Genomic DNA, 13,117 nt, shown 5'->3' on the forward strand with positions numbered 1-13,117 from the left:
GAAGAGGTAAGGAGGCTAGTTAGAAGACTATTGAAATAGTCCATATGGTTCAGTGGTGGTGATTTTTGTGAGTAGATATTATATACAGATGTTGTGGAGGTAGAAATAAAACTTATTGATACATTGGACATGTAGGGACAATGAGGATTTGAGCTGATGCCAAGGTTGGTTGATTGGGTGGATAATAGAGAGTTTGGAAGAAGTGAAAGGTTGGAGTGTAGTAATGGGCTTTTGGAAAATCAAATCTTATTATGTGTTTGAGATGTCTTAGAGGATATTCTTATCCATCTGTCCACTTATTACTTCACTGGAAGATAAACTTGTTGGCATGGAGTGTTCCATTTTTGCCTTTTTATTCTTAGTGTTTGTTACTAAGGAGGTTTTTAATAAATATTGCTGTTTTCTGAGTCCAAATGGAGCACTATCTATACTGTATCATTGTACCACTGTACCATGACATAAATCAGTCATTTTAAAAAATTATGCTAGTACATTTAATGTTACTACATTATTTTTAAATTTTGGAAAAGTATTTCAGAATCTTGTTCTGCCTCAGAATTGTCATTATGAACATCAGTTATTGGCATCCAGAATGTTCCATATTTGAGTTAGTATTACATTGTAGAAAGAATGTTGCACTTAATAGTTTTAGATTCAAATAGCTTCTCAGTTGCTTACTAGCTTTAATAAGTCACTTATTCTCCTAGAGCATTGGTTTCTCTCTCTGCAAAATAGAGGTATTAATATTTATCCTACCTAGGTCAGATGATTATTATGGAAAAAAAATATTCTGTGAACCTTAAACCATAAAAATGAGAATTATTCAACCAGAGGTGTTAAGAAGTAAGCGCGAATTTTTTTTTTTTTTTTTTTTTTTTTTTTTTGCCTTTATATTCCTTGTGCATAGCAGTACCAGACAGTTGGGCACATAGTAGGCATTTAGTAAATATTTGTTGAATTGATAGTGTTTTTCCATGATAACATTCTAAACATTTTCTTACTATACATTTATATATATATTTTGAGAGTAGGCATCTGTGGCAGCAGGTATATGAACTAAGTAAAATATTTTAAGCTTTTTAGACATACTAAAATATTTTAAATGAAAATGATTAACATATTTTTAATAATTAAGATAAACTTTGTGATCTCATATCAGCATTGTTAGAAACTTCCAAGTTAGAGATCTCTCGGAACTTTGTTTTGTATGATGATAGTAGTTAATCACAGTTATTTTAACTTGCATCCCAACTTCCATTTGGAGAAATTAGAAATGTTTGCATTTAATTTTATAATTTTGGAATTGGTTTTGAAAAAAAATTAGGTGATGCTTGAACAGAATCTCTTCAGTTTGATGGGAGTGTAAGAAATACCCATAACTGTTTATTTTTGTTCTTGGCTACCGTTCTTTTTAAGGTATGTAAAATTTCACTGATAGTTTCCTATTTTTATAGTTGCATGTAGTATGTTAATTTTCCCCTTACACTATCTTTTATTGGTTTACAGAGGCTTTATAGTAAATTGGCATACTTCTGAGAAAATCCCCACTATTTATGTACATGAAATACATAGCACTAGTAATATAAATATGTCCTAAAATGTTGGTAATGTAATATACTATACCCTTACAGTTATTAATGTCCATGATCTGCACTGCATTAGTTCTCTACTGAAACGTAACGCATGTCATAGTTTGACAATCTTTGTTTATATGTCATTTTCTCTCTTTTTATTACAATGCTTCCCCAGCAAGGACAAGTTTGGAAGGTTTGCAAAGCTTTTCACCTTCCCTCTGCCCGCTTGCCCGCTTTCAGATCAGTTTCATGTTTCATGACTTCTATCTCTGTAATTCACAACACAGCCATAGAAATCAATGAAGAGAGGGAAAGTTAAATAATACATTTCTTTACATGCACTTTAGTTATAAAATCTTGGTAATTTTATACCCACTTGATATACAATAGAAATATAATGTGAGATTCATTAAATATAAGTGTAGTTTGTCAAAAATTATCTTTTAAAGAAGATAATTATCAATCCAATTTAGTTACTTTTTAGATAAATTTAAATTATGAAGCATTATGTAAGATTCTCATTCTAGTTAATGTTCATGTTGTTTAGAAACACAGATCTAACATATATTTAGGTTTTTGACCACAGACGATACTGTAGTGCTCATGTGATTGAATAAATAGTAAATATTTATGTTTTGTCTGTGCTTATCTGAGATAAATTAGACATAGAATAATTTTGCTAGAAAGGTAGAATAGGTATGTGTTCAGAAAAACAGTCAACACTTCAGCATTATAAAGATGATCCTAAGAGCTCCCAACTTCCAAAACTAGCTATACTGATATAAAACTGGTTAAATGAAGGAGAAATATTCTGAAAAGAGAGAAATTTAAACATTGATTGCTTTTATTTTTAATCACATAGAGTACATTAACATGCCTAGTACTATACAGATGACATTTAATTTTCTAACAGTTTATTAGCTTCAGGTGAATACAAACCTACCTCAAATAGAAGTAAAATATCTTTTTCTTTTTTTAGGACTGAGCTTTTCCCCTCACTGCTGTTCTGCGCTAACTGCTTTGAAACTTCCCATGCATTTTTTTCAGTAGAAGAACATCTCTGTACTGTCTCCCATTGCATATTTCAGCTGTGACAATCCTTGCACTTTGCCTATTCATTTTATCACCTGCTCACTAAAAAAAATATATCTTTCTAGTTTTTGTTTGCAGATTTACTACAATTACTTGTTTTTCAGATGGTAGATATATTTCACATTTTATTTTATTACTGTTTTTGTTGTAGGCATGTGGAGACCCAAAAGCAAAACCATCGTATTTAATTGACAAAAACCTGGAATCTGCTGTGAAATTCATAGTCAGAAAATTTCCTGCTGTAGAGACTCGCAATAACAATGTAAGTAACTTAATGCTTTTATAATATTTAATTTTATCTTAGGGGGCAAAAAACCCCCACAGCTATTTGTTGTTTTTTTTTTTTTTAATATTTACCAAGTTCCTTATTTCTTTTTCATCTATGAATCCTATACTTCTATAAATTTTCAAAAACAGTATCTCTGAGGCAGAAAAATTATATATATATTACTTATTTTGTGACAGAAAATTTGAGGCAAATTCTGTACTTAATTATTTTTTTCTTACAAAACTAGAGTGGGGAATGAAAATGAAACTGTCTTTTAGCATCTGGAAATTTTTCATTCTAGCTAAAACCTATTCTACTCTTTTTAAATTCATAAATAATTAATAACTTATTTTTGTTAGAAATTTTATGTTCATTTGGAAGATTATTTGTTCCTCTAGCAATTTTAAAAACTTAAATCATATATTGGGGGAAAAAATGTTGAGTTGGAAGGTATTTTTGTTGTTCCTTTTATCTTGTTAGATGATACTATTTTCTCAATGTTTTGAAGTGTATTCTTACCCAGAATAGTATCTGATGATTACTTATGTGTATATAATTGTACATGGTTTTTATAAATTTGATTTTAGTGGATGGGCATCAGTGTGGTATAATGAATTAAAAAAAAAAAACCTGCTCTCTGCATCTGAAAGACTTGATTACACATTCATTATCTCTCTCTCTCTCTCTCTCTCTCTCTCTCTCTCTCTCTCTCTCTCTCTCTCTCTCTCTTTTTCTCTCTCTCTCTCTCGCTCTCGCTCTCTTTTAGATCTAATCATTTTATCTATCTTATCTATTTATTTATTTTATAGTTATAAATTTTTTTTGACAGTACATATGCATGAGTTTTTTTTTTTTTTTAATAACATCCTTTATATTCATTTTTCTAAATTTTTCCCTCCCCTAGATGACAGGCAATCCCATACATATTACATATGTTACAGTATAACCTAAATACAAAATATGTGTGTAAATCCAATTTTCTTGTTGCACATTAAGAATTGGATTCTGAAGGTATAAGTAACCTGGGTAGAAAGACAGTAGTGCTAACAGTTTACATTCAATTCCCAGTGTTCCTTCTCTGGGTGTAATTGTTTCTGTTCATCATTGATCAACTGGAACTGAATTAGATCTTCTTTATTTTGAAGATATCCACTTACATCAGCATATATCTTCATACAGTATTGTTGTTGAAGTGTATATACGCATTCATTCTCTTGACATACTTGGCCAAGTGACTCTAGGCAAATTACTTAATTTCTCATTGTTCAGGCAACTCTCAAAGTATAAGTTGCAGTGCCATTGCCCATCTTCATTCATAGGAGTTGTCTTCCTGGGACTTAGTTCCCTGTACTGATAAAATTCTAGATGGGGGAAACAAGGTGAGAAATTTTAAAATAATTTTAAATCATCATTATATGATTACATTTAGATACAAGTGAGAAAGTAATATGGAACTAGTGAAAAGGGAATTGTAGGATACTTTGTGAAAATAATTTTATTTCATTGAGTTTCCTTTTCATGTTTTTCACATTAAGCTTTGTTGCCTTTAAAAATCTTTCCATCTTACTTTGCTTTTTGTTTATTATTTCCTCATCTTTCATTTTTCCTTAACTTTCATACTAATACATCTATTCTTGAATTTTGTTCCTCAGCTCAATTTTACTTCAGTTATACCTTACAGTTACAAAATATTTTTTGACCTTCATAGTAACTCTCTGGGGTAAATAGTGCAAGTAAAATTATATCCTTTTTACAAATGAGGAAATTGAAACTTTGATAAGTTGTGTGTTTCCTAAGGTCACATAGCTATGATGTCTCATTACTGGTGCATTGCACTCACCTCTTTCATCTCTAAATTTGTTCTCTTATGATAGCTTCCCATTTAATGTAGATTATATCATCTCTTAATTCACTCAGTCTTTGTTCATGGAATGATTATATTTCTATATTAATTTACTTCATTATACTTCATATTTTGCAATAAAGCTTCACTGATTCAGGGGTGAGATAGGAAGATGACTGTCAGAATCAGTGAAAAGTATGAGTTACATAATGCTTTATAAATATAATTGTATTATTTTCATGTACCTGTTGTAACTATAGGATTATAATGTGTTTTCCTAAAGTAGAAATCCTATTTTAATTGATAAATATTATTTATAATTATTAACTAAAAGTATCAATCTTAATCCCTGCTGGCCTCTGGTTATGTCAGTGCTTCGAAAGTGCTTATTTATAGTCTTAATTTGCTTTGCAACCATCTTTTCACAGAAAGTATTATTTAGTGAATTCTTTTGTCTAGATTATGATACACTCTATTTTAATGAGATTTTGCTTTTTCTTTACTCAGTGCTCAGTTTTGCATAGTCTTTGTATATGATATTAATGTGGTTGAAGCTTTTCATGAAAAATATTTTTCATTTTTATTTTTTCCTACTTTTATAGTATTGTTGATAATGAACATAGTCATTGTTAATAGTATGTATGGCTTTGAAATTTACATCTTGAAATAGTTTTGCCTTTAAGATATTTTTAATAATCAGCAAGCACTTTTATAATTCTACGTTACAGTTTGCTTTAACAACAGGATTCTTATTCTTTGTGTAGAGAGTGTTAAGAAGAGTTAGAAAAAAATTTTAAGGGTCAGGATATTCATTTAGGATAGGAACAGAATTTTTGCAGCTTTTATCTGCAAATTCCTATAAAAATTATATAACTCCAAAGTAAAACCAAATGTCCATTATTAGACAACAATTTGAGATAGTCTTTAGTATTTTAAGTTGATTATTGGCTGCTTTGTGTCTATGTTCTAAGGAATAAAAGGAATATGTGGATGTATGTATAATCTACCCATATCTGTTTATACTAAACTTAAGTAATGGTTTATTTTAAAAAAGCTTATAATTTGGAATTTTAAGATTCTGTTAAATCCCAGTAGTCCTTATGAAATAAATTCAAAGAATAGGAGCCTTTATCTATGAATTTTATTTGCTGATAAGGATTGTAGTATAGAAGACCTGTCTGGTACCATTATTGAATCATTTCTGTTAATCACCACAGTTTATTTGTTTCCAAGGGCTTGTAGTTTCCAACCATGTGCTATACACCATTTTTGTTAGGCTAAATACCGGATAGGTTTATGAATTATATTTGACCTATTTTTTGAGTAAATCTGAGTCTCATCACCATTTTCTTGTAATTGATAAAGGGTCCTGCAAGAAAGGAAACAATTTTTGGTGAAAATTCAGAAGATTGTTATTTGTAATCTCTGAAACCAAAACTTAAAATAAATGCAGTCTTAGTTTCTGTTATTGGAACAATCTTCATTCTTGAGTTTGTGTTTCTTAAAAGTTATATAGGTGGTAATTAAGGTAACATAGCTAATAAGGTCTTTGAATCTACTTCTGTCTCTAATTTGATCTCTTAAAATAGAACTGCTTCCTATTTAATATATGTCATATCACTTTTTAATTTTTACTCAGATTTTTCGTGTTTACTGAAGAATTACATTCTACCTATAGTAATTATAGACATTTCAAGGAATGACTTTGAAGAAGTTGGTGTTTCTTTAGGAGCACAAGGGAAATAAAAAATATTTTTAGTTATTTAATTTTACTAAAGATTGTGACCATCATCATCCCAACAAGACTTACTTAAACAGCTGTTTGTATTAAAAGCAACATTATGGATCCAATATCAGTAGAATGACTTTCTTATGTTGTTTTTCTAATAATAGTGATGGGCTATGCTCAGCTACTTACAGTTGTCTTGGGCATTCACCTTTAGTGCTTATTCAGTACTGTATGTGTGACTAATGTTATATTTTATTGAAAACTTGATTGAGTTGTAGTTTAAAGAAAGAACTATTTTCTCAGGTTAAAGTTAACTGGTCTATCTATAATGAGAATCAACCCCCATACATACACATAGACATACATACAGATGAAAATAGATATTCTAATGATTTAATTAGATTAATTTAATTAATTAACTAATGATTTTTTAAAAAAATCTAATTCATTAATTCCATTCTTAGTTCAAATTATCAAGATTTCATTCCTTAGATCTTCATAAAAATCATGAGTTGCCTAGAATATTGAGCAGTTAAGTGAATCACTTAAATAAGACACACTATGTAACTAGCATCACACAGCCAGTGTGTTAAAAGCATTACTTGCCAGATCTTTTATAAATCAAGTTCTACTTAGAAAAGAACTAAAACTAGTATATTCTTTTTGGTTTTAAGATGATACCATCTAGAGCTGGAATTAAGGGTTAAGAGACCATCAAGTTATTCTCAATCATTTTGCTATTAAAGACATCGAAACCCAGGAAGGTTAAATGATTTGCCCATGGTTACATAACTGTCAGAGGCAAGATTTAAATTTAAACCCAAATCCTTTGACTCCCAAGAGTGTTCTTTTTAATTCTACTACTTTTGTCTTTTTATACATATCTTCTTGATTCTAATTCCTACTTATAAACTACAGTGTTATGCTGGTTTTATAAGATATCTACATAGATAAATTAAATGTTACATTAAAACATCAATGCATTATAATGTGTTGGAATTTGATGGAAAGATAGTACTTTCCCCATAGAATGGGGTAACATTGACACTGTAAAAAAAGCCCTTTATAAACTCCATCAGAATTGCCTCTTGTAATAATAGAATATTGTAATTGATTTACCAATACTGACTCCAGATTATCATATTCAGGATTAAAAATTGGAGAAGTAGATTCTAAAAGAATTAAAATACCCAGCACAGCCCTGTTGAATCAAATTATTTGACATGCAGTGGAACTCTAAAATAAAATCTAATGGGCTGATTCTAGGAGAGAAATTGCTAATAGAAAGCTGTGTCTGTCTACTAATAGGAGAATTGAAAGCTTAAGAAGATTCAGTTTAAGGGTAGCTGGGTGGCACAGTGGATAGAGCACCAGTCCTGAAGTCAGGAGGACCTGAGTTCAAATCTGGCCTCAGACATTTAACACTTTCTAGCTGTGTGACCATGGGCAAGTCACTTAACTCCAATTGCCTCAGCAAAAATAAAAAAAAGAAGATTCAATTTTAGTTTCATATAGTCAGTATGAAAAAGTGATGGAAGACTTTAATTCCATAGATGCCTTATTCTATTTGTAATTTTAATTCTTTTATTATTATACTATATCATGCTATAAAAAATATCTAAAAAGATTGAGAATGTTATTTTTGGAGGTCAGGGAGGAAGGAAAGATCTGGGATCTTTTTCTGGAAATCATTTTTTTTTTTTTTTTAAAGAAGGGAAGTTTATGGCAATTAAATGAGGAAGGGTACCAACACACCAATTCTTGAGGTTTCTGGTAAAAATATTATGGGTCCATGGTACTTGGTACCACTTAATTTTTATTTAATTTTATTATCTCTTAAGATACAACATTAAATTAAATTTTAAAAAATTAAAAAATTTTTAAATGCATTTTCCTTATAAATAGTATCTATATTACACTTTTGTAAGCAATATATTCAGCTTTCTTTTGTCAAATTTGTTCCTGAAAGAATTGGATTGGAATGACCTATATTTTTCAAGCCAAATAGCTCTCTTCCTTTATCCTCTCAAATACAGCCAATAAAATAAGATTATGATGTTGTTTGGTAGGCATCTTACTAGTTCAAAGGTGTTTCTGTTCACTCAGAAAAAGAGTGTATTTTAAACAAAGTATGTTTTGTAATTAAACATATTTGATGGTGTATCTCAAGAATACAGGCAGGTTAGCTACATGGACAGATAATTGGATTGCACTTGTATAATATTAAAATCAAGAGTTCAAAATCAAACATTTAAAATGTCATTAAGTAGGGAAAAGATTATAACATAATTGGAATAACAAGATTATAAAGTACTAGAATCATTCCAGGATTCTTATTGAGTTGAGCAAATTTCATGTACACACATATCTGTCTTACATGAAAGTTAAGGGAAGGAATCATACTGTTGAAGAATATTTAAAAAAATAAAAAATAAATAGATGTAATGAAGACCCCAGAGTAGGAGAGGAACAAATGAAGAAAACACCATGGATAGTACTATATCATATCTGCACAATTTTTTTTATTAATTCCAAAGAAGAGGTAAAGAATTGTACCTTGCTAATCCCTTTAGTATCTTCCTTAATCATTATTCCTTCTCCCTCAACAGTAAATTTTAAAATAGCACTATTTTTGCTAATATATGATGGTTAGGCTTTGAGGATTAGCTCAGAAACCTAGTTGGCACTTAACATTGTTTTTAAGAAAATAAGCGATATATATATTTATAAAACTTGAAATGAATTTTTACAATAAAGTCATTTTATAAATTGAAGACTTCCTGAATATAGTTAAGGGGCAAGTAGTGTTTCTGGAAGAAAACATTATTTGAGGTCTTAATTGATAAGAGTCTAGAAGGGATTTGAGATCCATATTAAATGCAAAAGTGCTATAATGGAATAGATAACGTTATCAAAACCTTATTTACAAGTTAAAACTTCATGAAAACACATTTATATATGTATATATGTACTTTGAATTTTAAAACATTAAATGAATGAATACATGCATAAAAACACCAGGCTTGGAGCCAGGATTTCTGAGTTTGAATCCTGCCTAATACATTTATTAGCTGTTTGATCTTGAGCAAGTGTGTTAATTTTGTTTAGCCTTATTTTCCTCTTCTGTAAAATGAAGATAATAATGAAATCTACTTCACATATATGAAATAACATATGTAAAGCACATTGCAAACTTCTATATATGTTATATAAAATCTAGTTATTATGATCATGATCAAGATTCACTAGTGCTGGTAGGAGTATTTCTTTAAAAAATTGACTGAAATTTGAAGAAAAGAGAAGAGAATGAGCCATGGGTTTTCTGTCTCCTTTTCTCCCCCTTATATAGAGAGCATTAGGAATAACTTTTGTAATCAGAATATCTATTTTTTTGTAACCAGGATCCTTTCCAGATCATCTTAAGGAAATCTGGAGGTTTCTATTTTTCGATTAGTTTTTTTTTTCCCCCTTATTCTTTTACTGTCTTTCTGTGCTAGCTTGATAAACCCCTTCTTATGGGGACTGTTCTTGCTTGATAGAGTAGTTTATGAAATGCTTATGAAATGACTTTTTTTTAACAATGAGGTGATAGGGTGGGTGATATTAAGAGGGTGATTAGATGAAAGGAACTTGTCTAGAGAAAATTATAAAGCAAGAACCAACAAGTACCTACTATGTACTACGTGCTTTGCTAGATGTTAGAGGTAAAATTATAGAGAATGAAACAATCCTTATTAAGTACAAACTCCAGATCAACATTTAAACAATGAGACATGATGGGTATTTGAACTAAGATGGTGGTTATGTGAATAGGGGGACCAGAACTGATGGAAAAGATATTTTAATATTAGAGTTGATTGGATATGTAGGGTAATTGGGAGTGAGGGTTTCAAGATGATTGTGAGGTTCTGAATCTGGGCAATGGGAAGTATCTTTGTTACAGGAAGGAAAATTTATATATTTTTATTCAGAGGAAGGAAAGAAATGGATGAAATTATTTTAGAACCTAATTTGCTTTACACACAGTGGTTTACATTATTTTAAGCTATTAACTCTGTAAGCTTCACTAAAACTTTTAGACCACCATATGCACACATCTGTACATACATATATACATGCATACTTTCATATATAAATACCTTTCAGATGACATTAGAAGATAAAAATAATTTAAACACTTTTTTCCTTTTTTTTTTTTTTTAAATAGGAAATACTTTATAGAACTTCTACTAACTACCTTGTTTCTTGATAGCATAAATATGATCTAGGTTTAGGAAAGATTTCAGGTATAATCCTAATATATTAACTGCCCAAGAACATGGCAAAGCATATCAAAAATAGCTACTAAGCAATAATTATTTATACAAAAGGATTCTCGGTCTTATGTGACCCCCTTTCCCTTATATGATAGTTTATAAAATGGCAGAAGTTAGGGTAGAAGATGCTAAGCTTTTTAGATTTATAGACATTAGCTATTAATTATAAGAGCCTTATTCAGTTATACATTTATATATTAGTATACAGTACTTACATATATATATATATATATAGATATGATATAATTATTTCAAAATGCTTGCTATAAATGAAACCAAAAGACGTAAAGAAGTTGCCTTCAAATGGATGGATGATAACTCATATTTTTCTTGGAAATACAAAAAGAGTTGATTTTCATTGTTAATCAAGAGACACAAAAAACATTTAGGAACACTTAGTTTTCTAATTCAGTAGACATTTATTAAATGTCTAATGTCTGTCCTACTGATATCTAGTAAATGTAAAAGCCACCATCCTTTCAGTAGAAAACAAAAACTTCAAGGAGTTTGTTTTATTGGGAAGGAGGTAGGAAGATTTCCTGAGGAAAAATGATTGGGAGGTCTAAGGACCACGTATCATGTAACTGTCATATCTACAGAAGTCTAGGTGTAGAAATAAGCCAACCACCTAAGGTAAGTTGGAAATGCTTTAATACTATTTGCTGCTCTTTGCTGTCTATTTCTTTGATTTTTTTTTTTTTTAAGCCTGATTTCCTATCACCAAAGAAACTAGTGAAAACTGTTAGAACTTCATCTCAGTTAAAGTTAACTTTAATCTCAGGAAAGAACAAAAGATCTGGGGATAAAGTCAGAAAGACTTTAAAGAAAACTCAATATCCTTACCTGACTAGGGTTAACATCTGAAGGGAATTCCACTTGTTAATCCTCATGTTTTTAGGATATTTGAAAAGGGAATGATATCTAGTAAATAGAAAAAGATCATTTATTGTATGATTGTTGATGAAAAGTGACTGAAGAATCAACCATACCTACTTACCTATATGCTTAATTTTCCCATCCTTATAGCATTTCTGTTTGTACTTAAAGAAAATAAGAGCACTAAGTAGGTATTTTCTATAACAGGTATAAGGTGGTTAGTTAGTATCTAACATGTTTGATGGAGGACATGCACAGGTTTAGATAAGTTGTTTCCATTGTTGGTAGAAGTTACCCACATCAGTTATATAGTGAATGTGCTGAAGTAGCTTACCAGCGATGCTGAATGGGTGTCAATCATGAAATGTCACAATTTTCAAAGAATTAAAATTGTAGTCACTGAAAGGATTATGGAAAGATCATGCTGGCATTAAATTTGCTGTAGCATTTTATCAGTACCTGTGTATCATAAATGGCATTAAAGATAATCCACTCAGGGGTTTTCTAAGTCTCAAAATCTGTGGTGTTATCAGAGATGGGAAAATGTTCATCAATCATCAATTGAGTGTGATATATAAACAGATAGCCTATGTGCTCCATTTTTCTCCAAGAATAAACACTTTTGTAGTCAAACTGAAATGTCACCACAGTTTGACATGCATATATTGTGATTCTAATGAATAAATCAAAGGAAAAACATTAAGTGCTTAGTATGTGCAAAGCACTGGGTCAAGAACTGGGGATACAAATAGAAAAGCTTGCTCTTAAGAAGTTTCTGTCTTAATTGGGAGAGATCAATACTGATGTAAGTTGGATAGGTGAAGCAGATGGTCAGACATCTTCTTAAACACTTTTTCCACTGATAACATTTTTCTTTATGTTGAACAGTTTGACAATTCCAATTACTTTGGTGCCTAAAACTTTATTTATATTATTTATTTATATTTATATGTATTTATTTACATTTATATTATTTATTTATTTATATTTATTATTTATTTATATTTATATTTATTTATTTATATCTGCAACACCTACTTCACAATCATATCTGTTCAGCAGTTTGTTATATTTCTGAAGCTGGCAGAGGGATGGCAGAGCCCTTTTCCTCAAGAATTATTTCTCTTGATGTGATTGGATAGACTGGTTGGAAGAACTACTTATTATCTAAATGGCACTGTAATTCCTAGGGCTTTTGGAGTCTGAGTTCTGAAATATTTCCACCTAGTCTGAATAGTCAGATAGATAGGAGATGAATCAGAGGAGAGCAGTTTCATAAAGATCAACAATGCAAAAAAGCTTCAGAGATATCAAGAAATAAAAGGATTGAGAAAAAAACTGTAAGATTTGGGGGAAAAGATTTATAATTAAGTTAGATTCAGAGGGTTTAGAATTGAGGAAATTGAGGAATCTTGCATA

At 30.2% G+C, this 13,117-nt stretch overlaps 1 protein-coding gene across 4 annotated transcripts in view; it reads left to right on the forward strand.

The window, feature by feature from the left end:
* NCKAP1 (NCK associated protein 1) overlaps positions 1 to 13,117 on the forward strand; it is a 104,798-nt gene that overhangs the window by 18,251 nt on the left and 73,430 nt on the right. For 2 of the 4 annotated variants that reach the window (XM_074302931.1, XM_074302934.1), the window contains exons 2-3: positions 1,750 to 1,767; positions 2,818 to 2,928. In XM_074302931.1, coding sequence (XP_074159032.1) covers positions 1,750 to 1,767; positions 2,818 to 2,928 — 129 coding nt within the window. The remainder of the gene's footprint in view (positions 1 to 1,749; positions 1,768 to 2,817; positions 2,929 to 13,117) is intronic. The other 2 variants (XM_074302932.1, XM_074302933.1) reach the window with 1 other exon arrangement.

This window comes from Sminthopsis crassicaudata, chromosome 3 (genome assembly GCF_048593235.1).
Source record: "Sminthopsis crassicaudata isolate SCR6 chromosome 3, ASM4859323v1, whole genome shotgun sequence".
Classification (NCBI taxonomy): Eukaryota; Metazoa; Chordata; class Mammalia; order Dasyuromorphia; family Dasyuridae; genus Sminthopsis; species Sminthopsis crassicaudata.